The sequence below is a fragment of the Drosophila rhopaloa genome, unplaced genomic scaffold (genome assembly GCF_018152115.1).
Source record: "Drosophila rhopaloa isolate 14029-0021.01 unplaced genomic scaffold, ASM1815211v1 contig_178, whole genome shotgun sequence".
Classification (NCBI taxonomy): Eukaryota; Metazoa; Arthropoda; class Insecta; order Diptera; family Drosophilidae; genus Drosophila; species Drosophila rhopaloa.
This window is the reverse complement of record NW_025335059.1, coordinates 4,987,189-5,001,316: the sequence shown is the minus strand read 5'-3', so window position 1 is coordinate 5,001,316 and position 14,128 is coordinate 4,987,189. Positions and strand designations below refer to the sequence as shown.

The window sequence follows — 14,128 nt, the reverse complement described above, 5'->3', positions numbered from 1 at the left end:
AGTGGATGGGCGGTATTATCTAAATACCCAGCAGCAACATTTTGCAGCTGCAGCCTCATAATCATTGACAGCCGAATCATCGCAGCGAGCACTCATCTTAGCGTCAGTGGAAATGATTGCTGCCCCCCGAAAATGCCACCCACTTTGGCAGCAACCTACATGCTGCCTTGACACTTTAAGCTGCAATTTCGTTAAAATATTTCCAATCGATTTCGTTGGTTTATCGCCAAGTTTATTTCCACTTTCTTGTTGTTTGCCAGTTGTTCTCCCCCCTGCCTTTCCCTCCCTCCCAAGTGCTGCACATTTTCCTTTTCCACTCTGCCAGATCTTACGGAAATGAAATGTGTTTCTATTTTAGTTTTTACAAGCTTTATTTTTTTTTTCTTGTGTGCATTTACACGCTCGAGTGTTTGCCTCAAACTCGAAGGAGAGGTTTTGGTAAATAAAAAAAGAGAGTAGAAAACGCAAACGGCCTCTTCAATGTATATACAAATCATGAAAAAATTGGAATTTTCAATACCCCGAAAATGGCAAACACAAATATGAGCACAGAGCTGCAGGGGGCCTGGCCTCGACCAAATGGCAAATGTTTGCACAAACTTTCGAGTCCCCGCCCACTCGTCCCATTTCTGCAGTGGCAATCTGCATAATTGTGCGGCAACCAAATGTTATAGGTAAAACATTTTCCACCTAGCACACGCAGTGGCAGTTGCAGAAGCAAATGGGACAACGACGAATTCAAGGACAACGACTAATTCACTGAAACTGTATATAAAATGATGTCCTGGCTAATTACCATGCAAATATTTACACATTTCCATGAACTGACGGAGGAATCCTGCAGAGCTTGTCGGATGCTTGTCAGATACCGTCAGATGTCACAAATGGTTATCAAGCATACGCAATGTGTGCCGGGCACTTGATGAGCTGGGCGTAATTGTTTCTGACTCGGGCATTGAGTACGTAGCAGGTGACAGATTGTGATTGTATCACTTTCTATACGAATAATTAGGAGTCAAGAGAACAAGCTATTTGATTACGGAATCAATAAGGCAAATTAAACAATTAATTAATTAAATTAAGTTACTAATAAGGTTTTGAGGAATACAACTATTTAATTAAAATGGATAGTAAATAAGTTTTCTGGGAATTTTATTTAAAATTTTGGAAACTTGATGTAGCCAAGCATTTTATAAAAATTTGTAAAATAAAGTCTTATAAAAAATCAATTTAAAATTTGATAAATAACTGGCCAAATATTGGGGGTAAGTTTTATAGACATGTTACAAGTTGAATTGAAATTAAAACTCTGTGCAAAATGCACAACTGATTATTTTATTTTCAGACTTTGAGCTTGGCTTTTACATACTAAATTTCTCTTCAATCGTTTCTGGCTCCTTGACAATTATTGATCACATCGCATTGTTAGTCAGTTGCCGCGGAAAATGAGCTAGTGAAAGTCGTGAAAAGGGAAAACTCATTTGCAAGGCTTATTCCCTTCGCAGTTCCAGCTGCCGTCAGCCATAATGAAGTGGCACGATTTACGCCGAAGCCTTCATGTTGCCATTGTTTAGTTGGCTGCCAAGGACTTCAAGGACATTGCCTCGTTTCGCTATTCATTAATGCAGCAGCGAGCCTTGATTGCCGCGCCCCACTCGCTGTTGTTATTATTATTATTTAAATGCAAATGGATGGGCAAATATGCTTGTATGTGGGTTTTACTGGCGGGTAATTTGGCTTTAACATTGGAGGCAATTTAAAGTTCTTTCTGCGGCGAGCACTTTTCATTAGCATGCAAGTGCAATTCGGTCTAGGCAAATTGCCCGCCAGCAGGCACCAGATGAAAGCATAACACAGAACTCTAAGCCGCAGCCAGCAAAGAGGAAAAGAATTTAAAAAAAAACTTTAGCTAAAAATGCGCCACGCACTCACACTCACTCATACTCAAACACCCAGCCGTAAACCTTTTCGGTTTTTGGCCATATGTTGCCACTGTGTTGGCCAATTCTGCAACTTGTGGGCCACACTGCGGTCGGTTTGCCGGTCAGCCCGCCTGCGGTTCTTATCCCCTTTCTCCACCACCGACTGATGGTTGCATGTGCCTTTGTGTGTGCGTGTGCCAGGCGTGTAAATTCCATTTCTGCGGACAGACACGCACGCAGACAAACACGTAATCGCACAAATCTGCATTTGTGTCTTGATTAGTGTTGCATACTTCAAGGAGCTGCGAATTGGGTTTTTTAGAAAAAGTTCGAATAATAATGCTTATCCGTTTAAAAACCGGTACACATCTATAAGTTTTATGATAAGACAATGCTTTCGAACGAAATTGAGAGTTAAAACAAACATAAAATCCAAAGCCTAAAATTTGGTTGATTAAATTGAAGAAGTAATTAAGATAAGTGAGGAGTCCCTCAATTTTTTCGAAGAAAATGTATAAGTAATTTATTTCATTTGTTAATTCATGTTAAACTTAAATAGTTGGGCAGCTCATTTCTATCAGTCTGATATTGGACTTACATTATTAACAATATTTTATACTTATTTTCTATAATAAGGTTAGCTTGCACATTAAAAAATAAATAAGTAATATTTGGAAGGATTTTTTAAGCCAGAGCTAATTTCATAACGTGATTTACCAAAAAAAGTAGCATCACTTTATCAAGTCATTACCTCGTTCGCTTTATGGCCACTCCCAGCAAAGCGTTTGGGAAGATAAATATCGTTTCATGGAATTTTAATGCCATTGACTTTCTGGGAACTCGGACTGGGGCGGTAACACACCGCTTGAGTGTTTAATTGCCCTTCAGGGCCGAGCCATGTGTGTGTGGGTAGATGCTATGATTTTTTGCTGGTTTTCGGGTGGATCCCAGCAGGTTGTCGAGGCAATAAAATCGCCGCCTGCTGTGCACTTAAATGACCAGGAACCGACTGCCTGGCTTCTCCCTTTCGGGCTATTCGCCCTCGTGTGGGCAGGATGCCTATGTCCCGATCCGACTCTGCTTTGGCTCGCCAGGAGCAAATCCTTTAATCTGTCTTTCAATTTCAAATAACCCAATGGTTAAGCACTCGCAACACTCGCACATTCACTCCCGGAGTCTGCTTGTCTCGACTGTCCATTTGTGTTCCCACAACGGCGATGGCGAATGCTACTTCGTCCTGTGTCCTGCGTCCTTAACCCCTCACTGCCCACAGAATTTGCTGGCAGACCAATTGAATTGTTTCAATTGACACTTGGCCTGGTCCCGGCTCAGTTTCTGTCGACCATCTGTGGACCTTTAGTTTCGTTTCGGGCTTTGTTCGCATTCATAATGAAAGTCAGTCGTTTGGCCGCATTGTTGTCGCTAATTTGTGGGACCGCTAATTGGCCCAGTGCCAGGGGTTAAGCCTGATCACTGTAAAAAATAGGGGACTGTTAAACTTAATAGCCGAGTTTAAGGGTATTTACGGTATTACAAAGAACTCAGAACTATGAAATATGGAAGGGAAATCGGAAATTTTAAAAAGATTATTTTGTTTTTTATGAAATAGTCATCTTGGGTCTTTTTTCTTTAAACTGCAAAAGTAAAATAATATTAATAGATAATTGCTTTACTATTTACAGCGTGATATTACTAGGACTTGTTCACAACTTTATCCTTCCTCTTTTGTGCAGTGCTCTGAGTTGATTTACGAACTGAAAGATGCGTTCGCTGACTTTCATGCGACTGACTCAAATATATGATAGTTAACCTTAACTAAGGGTTTCCGCCTGACTTACCCGAGGCACCCTTTTGTTATGTTCTTGTTTGTTTACTGAATTATGCAAATATCGTAATGTGATGTGTGCGTTTCATTAGGCTAATGTCTGGACAAACAATGGCCATTTCCAGTTTGCAAAGAGACGACCAGCCGGAGGTTTTCAATTACAGTTCGAGTTAAATCAATTTGCAGGCCAATCGAAGCAGAGTCATTAAATGTCAGCCCTATAAAAGGCGCATTTCGGTAAAATGAATTCAAAAGGCAGTCAAGATGTTGTTGCAACCGTTGGTGATGCACTTAAGCCACTTGCTTCGGCTTATAGGTAACTAATTCTTCTCTGGACTTGATAGCCAACTCAAGCTAATTCCATTCTAGTTGGTCAATACTTTTCTGGATTTTCATCCATTCTGATTGTCTACAACAATTCCGGCTCTACAACTCCTCTTCAACTGGATTATTTAAGTGCTTTGCAATTGGTTCTCCGGGATTTGCGGCAGCCTATTAGGCTTCAATGGATAAATGTGGCACTATTTAAGGATCTAACGGCCCTGGAGGATCAAGTTATGGGTGCTCTAAATAGCAGTGTCACAGAGGTGAGTTATTTGCCAGCGATTTCTTACTTAATTAATTATAAAATGTTTGTATTTTATTTTTGTTAATTATGAAGGGATTTATAACCATTTTGTCGCAGACTAACCACTTTCTTCACGCTCGATATTATGCCACCCGCAATGCTAATGTGCGACTCAAGGATAAGCGATATTTGTTCCTGTGCGAGGATGAAAACCCTGCGGAATTGCTGAGCATGGATATACTGCAGTGTGAGTATATGATATGGATCTTAATATGGGCACTTCAGATAACCCCTTTAAATTGAGTGTTCCTGTCCAATTCCATCGTATTCAACCAACCCAGTCAGCATCAATTTATTAGCTTAAGCGGTGACTTCTCGCCACTTCCCTGGGGGCGTGGCAAAACAAGTCGAACTGGAAAAGTTTCCTTTGCCGCCCCCACACGAGAGGACTTCCGCGTAAACATGGTCGGCAAAGAGCCGCAGGACATTCGTGGCCAGTTGATCAAACTTTAGCACTTGCCAATAATTTCAACGCTCGGCAGCGTCTTGTTCAATTGTAAACTTGGGCTTTTTTCGGCTTCCTCTTTTTTCCCTCTCTGTTGTTTTTTGTACTTTTGTGCACTTGCTGTTGTCACATACCCTGTAGTTACTAAGGCTGGAAGATTGGCTCTAGATTTATTACTTTGTTCATTCAAATTGCAATGGAGAATGGAGTTGGAGATGTAATTTAATTTTAGTGTCGTAACTTTAGTCTGCAATAGGAAAACCGCAACATTAAGTAAACTTTCGTCGATATATCTCGATTTCTAAACAAAGTCCCTGCCCTTTTTTATATCCCTTGTTTTTGCTTGTCCAACAACGGGAAATCGCTGTAATGCGCTTTAGTCTACCCCCACCATCTGATGGTGCGACCTGGAACCGAAACGGAGGCAGGACAAGGACCGAACACAGGACCACCACCAGAAACCAGGAGCAAAGAAGGCGCATCGGTAAACATGGGAAACAAGGACGATGGAGTAGGCGAATTGGCAGGGACAACAACCACTTCGCCCTACCGCGACATCAATTTCGAGCTGTGGACACAAAAGTTTGTCGGTGCCTTCAGTAATTTGGATGCCCTGCTCCTGGACGCATTCTTGCCGAACGAAACTTTTGCCAAGCGGGTCGAACTTTATCCAAACAAGCTGCTCAATCTGCAGGGACGCAGCCTGCTTGTTGGCTCCATTACTTATGTCCCATATACGATTACTAATTATGTGGTAAGTAATTGCCGGTTAAGTTTATATTTATCGTTTGTTGTTGTCGCACTGAGGAAAATACAAACAAATTGGTTGGTATAATTATATGAGAATGGTTTCATTATGATAATCAGAATACGTTTTGAGCGCCATATACACCTGAAAACCATAGGCAATTTCTTGATGTTTTTTTTTGTCCCTAATTTTTTGTTCATGTTTTTCATATCTAAAATGATGCTTAATAAAATGTTTCACAGTTTTAAATATTTAAAAAAAAAATAAAAAAAGGTAAAAGAAACTAAATCTAAAACTATTTTAATTTGAGGAATCCCAATAGATATATTTGAGCCTTTCCAAATTCACATATTATATAATAAACTCAAAATAACTTAATTATTCTACTGAACAAAATTTTGAGGTTTTTAATTATTTTTCTCTGTGGATTCCCGATGGCCAGCCAGCTTTACCCAAAAGCCAGAGATTTGCACCCCAACATTAAGCAAAGCCAATTGGTCGTCCTTGTTCCCCTGTCCCACACCCCATCCTTCCCCTCAGAATGTGGAGCACTCCTCATCTTCATCAGGCTCATTCACATCGTTGTCTTTGCATTAGTCGGGCTCAGTGTGCGAACTCATCATGAATAAATGTCCAGTGGTTGCTCCTTTGCCCCACATACATACATGTGTGTGTGTGTGCGGGAATTGTTGGTGTTTGTGTGTGTTTGACGGTGGTGTTGGTGGTGTGGGTGCTTAGTTATTTGGCTTTGTTGTCGTTGTGGGCAACGATTTCGGCAACTAAAATGTAAGCACATGTTGTGCTGCGGTGCCCAGTCCATGGTAATCACTAGTGGGAGTTGTCAGGACTCGTCTCCATGATTTGTCCGACTACAAATGGGAACTGTGGGACGAAAAAATTTTCAGAACCTTTAACCTTTTTTCGTTCTAAGAATTTGTAATGCCATGGACAATAAAATATTTGAATAATAAATTGCCAATTTTTTTTTAACTAAGTCAAGCAAAGTCACAAAACATAAATACATTTCCTTATTTAAAACTTATTGGGTAACATTTTATCTATAATTTTTAGAATTCATTATTATTCTTGATTAATTATAAATTAAGCTGTTTTAGTATTACATATTATGCAACAATATTTTCAATCTAAACTTAATCGGTTATTTATTCGACTCCATCAAAATGCTTCTTATCCCATTGTAACCACAAAATAGACGCAAAAAAACGTGCTTTTGTTGTCATTTGGCTAAAGTTTTGTTCGCACTCAATTGTGTGCCTTAAGGACATTTGCACATTTGTAAACACACGCACACCCGGCCACACACTAGCACTAACACACTCCCACAGACAGGCAAACAGCCACAAGCATGTGCATGTGGTTTTGTTTGGGGCTTGGCTTTGGATCCGGCACAGCACCAACATTGATTTAAATTACGTGTTTCCATTTAATTGCCGCCCGACGAGCCAAGTGTCGATGTCCATTTGAATGTTACTTTGTGTGAGTGGGTAATGGTACTGGTGTGGGCGTGGCCCCAACAAGACCATTAACGAAATTAGCAGAGTCACTTGATTGGCCGGCCATAGTTAACCATTAAGCATTAACCCATTGCAGCCCGCCGGCCAGGGCGACGTGGACCCCATCCATCCGGCGAAGGCCAACCGATCGGTTAACTTTGACGGAGCCGAGGCCAATGTGATGAAGACCTTCTGCGAGGTGCACAACTGTCATCTAAGAGTCGAGGCCTGTAAGTCACTCATGAGTAGCTTATTTCAAAATTAAATAATTATTATCCTGGCCTTTTATGTTTTTCACTTTGCTCTTCTAATACAAGGAACTTTTCCTTGTAAATTGTTTTTCTAGTATCAAAATGCATAAAGTTGTATAATTTTGGGAAAATTAGCTTAGAGTTAAGTATTTGAAAAATTGCAAACTGAATTTGATAAATGAAGACAATATTAAGTAAATACCTATTAGAAAATATTTTAAATATAATATTTAATATTAAGTGAACAATATGGATAAGTTTTTTCCTAATTTTTTTGTCATAAGGATATCCTTAAAATGAGTGCACATTTTTATTTTAAAATTAAAAAAAGAAGATAAAAATAACATACATAGATAAAGGAAAAGTTTAAATTAAAGTTACAGTTTGTTTTTTTTTGGGATCAGAAGTTAAGATAATATAAGAATACTTTCTTGCAGATGGCGCTGACAACTGGGGCGGGATTTACGACAACGAATCGAGCGATGGAATGCTAGGGGACATCTACGAGCAGCGTGTGGAGATGGCCATTGGCTGTATCTACAATTGGTACGATGGAATTACGGAGACCTCGCATACCATCGCTCGTTCATCGGTGACTATCCTGGGTCCAGGCCCAGAGTAAGTTTCCGTCAAGCTCCGTTGAAGTTCAAAATACTAAAATAAAGTCTACAATTTTCAGACCCCTACCCAGTTGGCGCACCAACATCATGCCATTCAATGACCTCACTTGGCTAATGCTGATCGCAACCTTTTCGATTTGCGGGACCTTTCTATATTTTATGAAATACGTCAGTTATCGTCTGGGGATTTGTGGGAATCAAAGGACATTTCATCATGGTAGGAAGCTTGAAAAATCCATGCTGGACATATTTGATCTTTTTATACAACAGCCATCTGCTACTCTAAGGTGAGTTAAACGTTATCACCTCGTAAGTATAACCAGTGCCGTTGATATTAAGTATTATAAATATAATATATTATATAAATAAACTAGATACAATTTAAAAATCCAATTTTACATTTTCTCTATTAGCTTTGATCGATTTGCCCCGAGATTTTTCCTGGCTACTCTTTTATGTGCTACAATCACGTTGGAAAATATATACAGTGGCCAGCTGAAGTCGATGCTAACTTTTCCCTTCTTCTCTGCCCCGGTGGATACGATCGAGAAATGGGCCCAGTCGCAGTGGAAGTGGGCAGCTCCCTCCATTATCTGGGTGCACACGGTTCAAAGCTCCGATATGGAAACGGAACAGATTCTGGCCCAAAACTTCGAGGTGCACGATTATAGCTACTTATATAATGCCAGCTTTGCACCCAACTATGGATTTGGAATCGAACGACTCTCTTCGGGTTCGCTATCCGTGGGCGACTATGTGCCCACGGAGGCACTGGAAAACCGTATTGTATATTACTTTATGTTACTAAATTATTTTGTACTTAAAAAACTAATTTCTTGTGCAAGGTCTTACATGACGATTTATATTTTGATTATACGAGAGCTGTTTCGATACGTGGTTGGATCTTGATGCCTGAGTTGAACAAGCACATTCGGACTTGCCAAGAAACGGGCTTATATTACCACTGGGAGCTGGAGGTAATGTGAAAATGGTTTGAAATCATATGAAACAATATTTATTAACAATTTTTTATTTTATACACTTTGGAACTCCTTTTTGTCCCAGTTTATTGATAAATATATGGACAAGAAAAAACAGGAAGTGCTTATGGATCTAGCCAATGGGCTTAAGGTCAAGGGGGCTCCCCAGGCATTGGATGTGAACAACATTGGCGGTGCTCTATTCGTCCTGGCCTTTGGGTTCACCTTCGCTGCCTGTGCCCTGGTGACAGAGTGTCTAATCCACAGAATGGAAAAAGGCAAATAATTTGACTATTAAAATGATGCCCGTTTGTGCACTTCATCCTTGGGTTTTAAGCGCACGTGTCGCAGCAAACATCAAAATCGCATGCTGCACGACACGCAAAAGCCACAAAAACCCAGCATGGATGCGTTGTTAAGGGGAGGGGTACACTAGCGCAAAAATCGCGATAAAGAATAAGAAATTTGCATCTTAGAGATTTTAAAAAATAATATTCTGTAGTATTATTGTATTTGTATCTGTACTAAAGTATTTGGGTACAAATTAATAGTTATTGAAAAAACCAAAAATTCCACTTAGTCTAAATTATAGAATCAATTGTGTTAACAACTCACTAGAGTTAAATTTTCAATATAAAATATTTAATTACACTTATGTTACATTTTTTAAGTTGCACATTTATATTTTTATTTCTTAGTCGTTATGATTATTATTAATACACATAATAATAGAAAATACACTCATTTTAGATGATATTAAAACTAGTTTTTAGAAGTAACTAAATTAAATCGGAGCTAGAATTTGTATGTTAGTTGCAATACAATAAATACAAACGTCTAATAAAGGGTTTGAAGATGGGTTTTTTCTCAGTGCATAGTGGGTGTTCCCAGGGCAGAAATATGACGACAGTTTGCAGCCTGAAATCGACCACTGGCATTGTTGGCCTGGGATGGATAAGCGACACGGCCGAGTGGCCAACTGAAAAGTGAAAAGTGGTCCCATCTCTGCAGGATGCAGGGAACTCTGGGCACTGAGCTGTGGGGCTCGTTTTGCGGCACTATCTGCTGCACTTGCCACGGAAATGAGGGTGGATTGGGGGATTGTGGACATGCAAGCGGAAAATGACTTCTGCCCTGTATGCTGCGGTAATTGGAAAAGCGTTTAGTGCTAGACGAACGCAATTTTGTCGCCGGCAACATTTTTAATGATGCCCTTAATTATCGCTGTGGGAAATTATTCATTATCACTAATTTGCGGTAGCTTACAGGCCACTCGCATGCGCCTGCCCACTCGAGGAGTTGCTGGTGGAAGAAAGTCTTTAGCTAAGCGATTTCTCTTGGCCTTCTTATCCTGCCACTCCGCTCCTTGCTCCAATTTCCACCATCTCTCACCTGGATCTGGAAATACGGCTGGCGATGCTCGTTAACAGCTCGTTTCAAAGCGACAAACAAGCAAACCAACCAAGGAACCAACAGTAACAACGACAACTATTGCAGTCACAGACAGCGGTAACAACAAGTTGGCCAACATGGCGGCTGTGTCATTTCCGTTGTCGTTTCTCTCGATCCATGAGTTTACATACCCTTACTGAAGGTTTGTTAAATTTTATCTAAAATGATTATGTATTTCTAAGTATGTATTTATAAAGAAAAACACTTATAAAGATATTTAAAAGCAATTCACAAGATGATTTGAATCCGGAATACCTTAATAAAACTTAATTTATCATTGCCTACTTTTAGGGATATTTTGAACTTATCACTCATACGCACTGTCGACTTTTTCTAACCGCTTATTTACTGTAATACAAAAGCTAAAAACACTTTAGGTGATATAATAATAATAACATATACCTGATATTATGGCCTTTCAAAAGTGAATTCCCAAGAGTATTTTATTTCTCGGTCACTGTATTTCCCGTTTCGTCCTGTTTTTTGTTTTGTTCATTTCTAGTCCAAGCTTTAGCATATTTCCGCTTTTGTGTTTGGAATTTTTAAGTGAGTGCGCTCAACTTTGTTTGTTGCTGTTTGCTGCTACTGCTGTTGCTGTGATTGCTGCTGATTTGCGGCTGCTAATGCAGCTGTTTGTTTCCGTTTGTTAGCAGTCACTTGTTGTTGCTGCCAAAGTTTGGACTTTAGCTCAGTCAGCAATATGACCATTTTCTCTTTTTTTCTGGGGGTTGTCCAAAAGTTCTCGGATCGAATGAATCCGGGTATGCTGATAATCGCCGTCAAAGGGTTTAATATGCGTAAGGAGAGATAGAAAAGTTCTTCGAAGCTGAAACTTGAGTTCATAACTTCTGTATTTGCACTTAATTAAAAGTACCACGGAAAATGGAATATTTTTCACATGCAATCAGCGCAACCTGCAGCGTCTCAGATTTTAACTTAATTTATGGCCAGCAGCCAACAGGCGATAATTGAAATTATATGAAAGGGGGAGCCAGCCGGCAAACTGCTTTTCCTTTGGCCGCTGTAAATAAAATAAATCTGTGCGAGGCGTTGTCGTCCGTGTTGAAATTTACGCGCTCCGATAAAAGTGCTATCCGGACGGGGAGGGCGGGGGCTCTTGACTCCGGAGTGGATTGGCACGTGCAACTGCAGCCAGACGACAGCCCCGATAAAATATGAGCTCGATCCGGAGTTTTTCGGCGCCGGAGAGCGAGAGGTTGAGGCCTGGCCTTTAAATTGAATTAGCCTCGGCACAAAGCGTGAATCTTGTGAATTTTTAATGGACCCACCATTCGAATCGATCCAATTAGAAATTCTGAATGTTTTTTGCCCTGCATAATTGCCAGTGTTTTTCGCTGGGACGACGACGTTGCCTAAACAACGCCGTCCATTCCACGGCTCATTATCAACGCAGACGGATGTGCCACCATCTCCCGCCTTTGGCGACAATTTTTCCAAGACGCCGGCAAATTTATCGCTCATAATTATTTCATTTTACAGTCTGCTGAAGTTCCCAGGCAAACGACCTCGTCTTTGACGTGCTTTTAAATTTTCTCAGCATTTGTTTGCTTTCTACCAGTGGCCTTTTAATATTTCACAAGGTGTTTGCTATTGGCTTCCCTCCATCAAACTTTTGGCTTAGTCTAATGCCGCTTAGAAGGCATTACACAAATGCACTCGCTGGCACAGTTTCCAGTTTTGCTACAAGTCGCTATTGTACTACGTCTCAACCGCCCAGCAAACATAAACCCAAAAGTTCCCCCTTCGGAAAGTGTGTGCTAGTGGGTGCACGAGGTGTACGAGGTGGATGGCGCCAATCAACACACATGACTACGCGGCAGGTGGGAGTTGCCTCAGCGCTTGCTGCATTAGCATAATAAAACAACTGGGGGAAAGTTTAAGCCAGTGCTTCAGCATTCAATTGCAGAGGACCGAGTACCCTGTAAAATGTCAAAGGTTTTTACAGTATCCAAAATTTGTATAACCGTTATTCAAAAATACCTCATATTTTGAATAGTATGTAAAGTTAAAATTTTACGATTAAATCGGTATTAAACCAAAATAAAATTTCAAAAAAGTTCTTAAAATTGTTTAAATTAAGCATCTAGTTAATTCTATGTAGATGTGGTAGAGGCTTAATAATTTAGAATATAGTCTGTCCATTAGGACTCTATTTAACTTTATATTTAAAAATTTCCCAATGCCTTTAGTTTAGTTATAAATTGTCATACTTTTTTTTAATTTCAAAATTATATAATTTTTTGGATAATAGCCGGGGGCCAAAGACAACATTTTTATATGCCAAAAAAACGAGAAGATGCCTGTTGTTTGCTTGTCCATTCCAATTTCCATGAACTACAGGGTATTACATGCACAAAACCCAGAGACCGCAAAAGTGCAGAGCTGCTCTGGCAGGCTTTTCAAGTGATGCAACGGTAACAAAAACAATAAGAGTAGCAACAACAAAAAAAAGGAATACAACAACAAAGGAGTCGGGGGAACAATTAAGCAAACATGTATGTATTTGTGCAAATGCTGTGGGGATAGTGAGTGAGTGTGTCTGTGGGTGCGTTTGTGTGTTGTGGGAATTTAGGTAAATTGTTTTGCACTTAGCTAAAAAGTTGGCGTGCCAAATAAATACAGGGCACGAAATCGGCTTAAGCTGTTATCTCCCGTGCTGTTTCACTTAGCTGCGTTTTTGGTGCGGATCTGGATCCGGATCGGGATTGTGGGTCATTAATCACAAGCGGAGGCTTAGAAGAGGATGGTATGTATAAAGAGAGTATTGCAATAGTGATGTTCCAGGTCAGAGGCGGATAAAAGAGGGGCTTTTACTTATAAGAACTTGTAAAAGATGTAACCTTAATCAAGCATTTGAAGATATCAATTACAATTTACATACAGTCATCTCAAACCACAAAAAAAGTATCTCTTAGTTATGCACCTTAAAATTTCTTGTAACTTTTACTTGTATTTTCATAAAATAAGTTACACTTTTCTACACATTGTTTATTTTATTTGTAAATTTTTTGAGAATTGGACTGTAAAATTAATAAATTTATTAAAATAGAAAATAGTTTTATTGCTAATTTCAACACAAAATAAAATATGTTTTATCAAAATTGCAATTCTCAACCCCCTTTATTTATTTGTAATACCCACCACTGTCCCAGTGTAATTGAGGAGTAAGAATTTGACTGGCAGGTTCTTTCACTCTCTCCCGGCTTTTAACGGTAATCTTCTCTCTCCTCACCAAGCTCTCCACCAGTTGGAATGACGAGTGACAACAGCAAAGTCAAAGCGGGCAAAGCAGGAACAACAACAACGTTGCTGGAATAACAGAAATGTAAGTGGGCTCAATCCATTGACTATCCTATCGGAATCTGCCTGAAACAAGACAAATTGCACTCCAGCCGGGATCTATGGCTACCAAATGAAACAGAGCCGCCGCTCAAAGTCTTCCATTTTTTCCTGTCCGTAAAGGATTCGGGATAGGAATAAGGATAAAGGCAGGAGATGGAGTCCTGGAGGAGAGCGAGTCAAAGAGAGTTACCAGGACCAGGGCATAAAGGCAAGCCGTGTCGAAATGCTGCTGACGTTTCACATTCAAATGCAGGAGGAATAGAAAAAATACTTCAAATCGGCAATACAACGAATTTTGTTTGCTCTAAAAATATATGTACTCTTTAAATAAATTTTTAAACTTTTCTTGATAATAAAATGCAACATACTTTGTTTTTTAT

General features: G+C 39.8%; 1 protein-coding gene across 1 annotated transcript; it reads left to right on the top strand.

Moving 5' to 3' along the window:
- Positions 1 to 4,011: 4,011 nt before the first annotated feature.
- On the top strand, positions 4,012 to 9,219 carry LOC108037123. Its single transcript, XM_017113605.2, has 10 exons — positions 4,012 to 4,063; positions 4,117 to 4,334; positions 4,409 to 4,562; positions 5,201 to 5,574; positions 7,180 to 7,312; positions 7,771 to 7,951; positions 8,013 to 8,240; positions 8,367 to 8,739; positions 8,799 to 8,930; positions 9,019 to 9,219. The coding sequence occupies exons 1-10, from the start codon at positions 4,012 to 4,014 to the stop codon at positions 9,217 to 9,219; spliced, it is 2,046 nt and encodes a 681-aa protein (XP_016969094.2).
- The last annotated feature ends 4,909 nt before the right edge of the window (positions 9,220 to 14,128 follow it).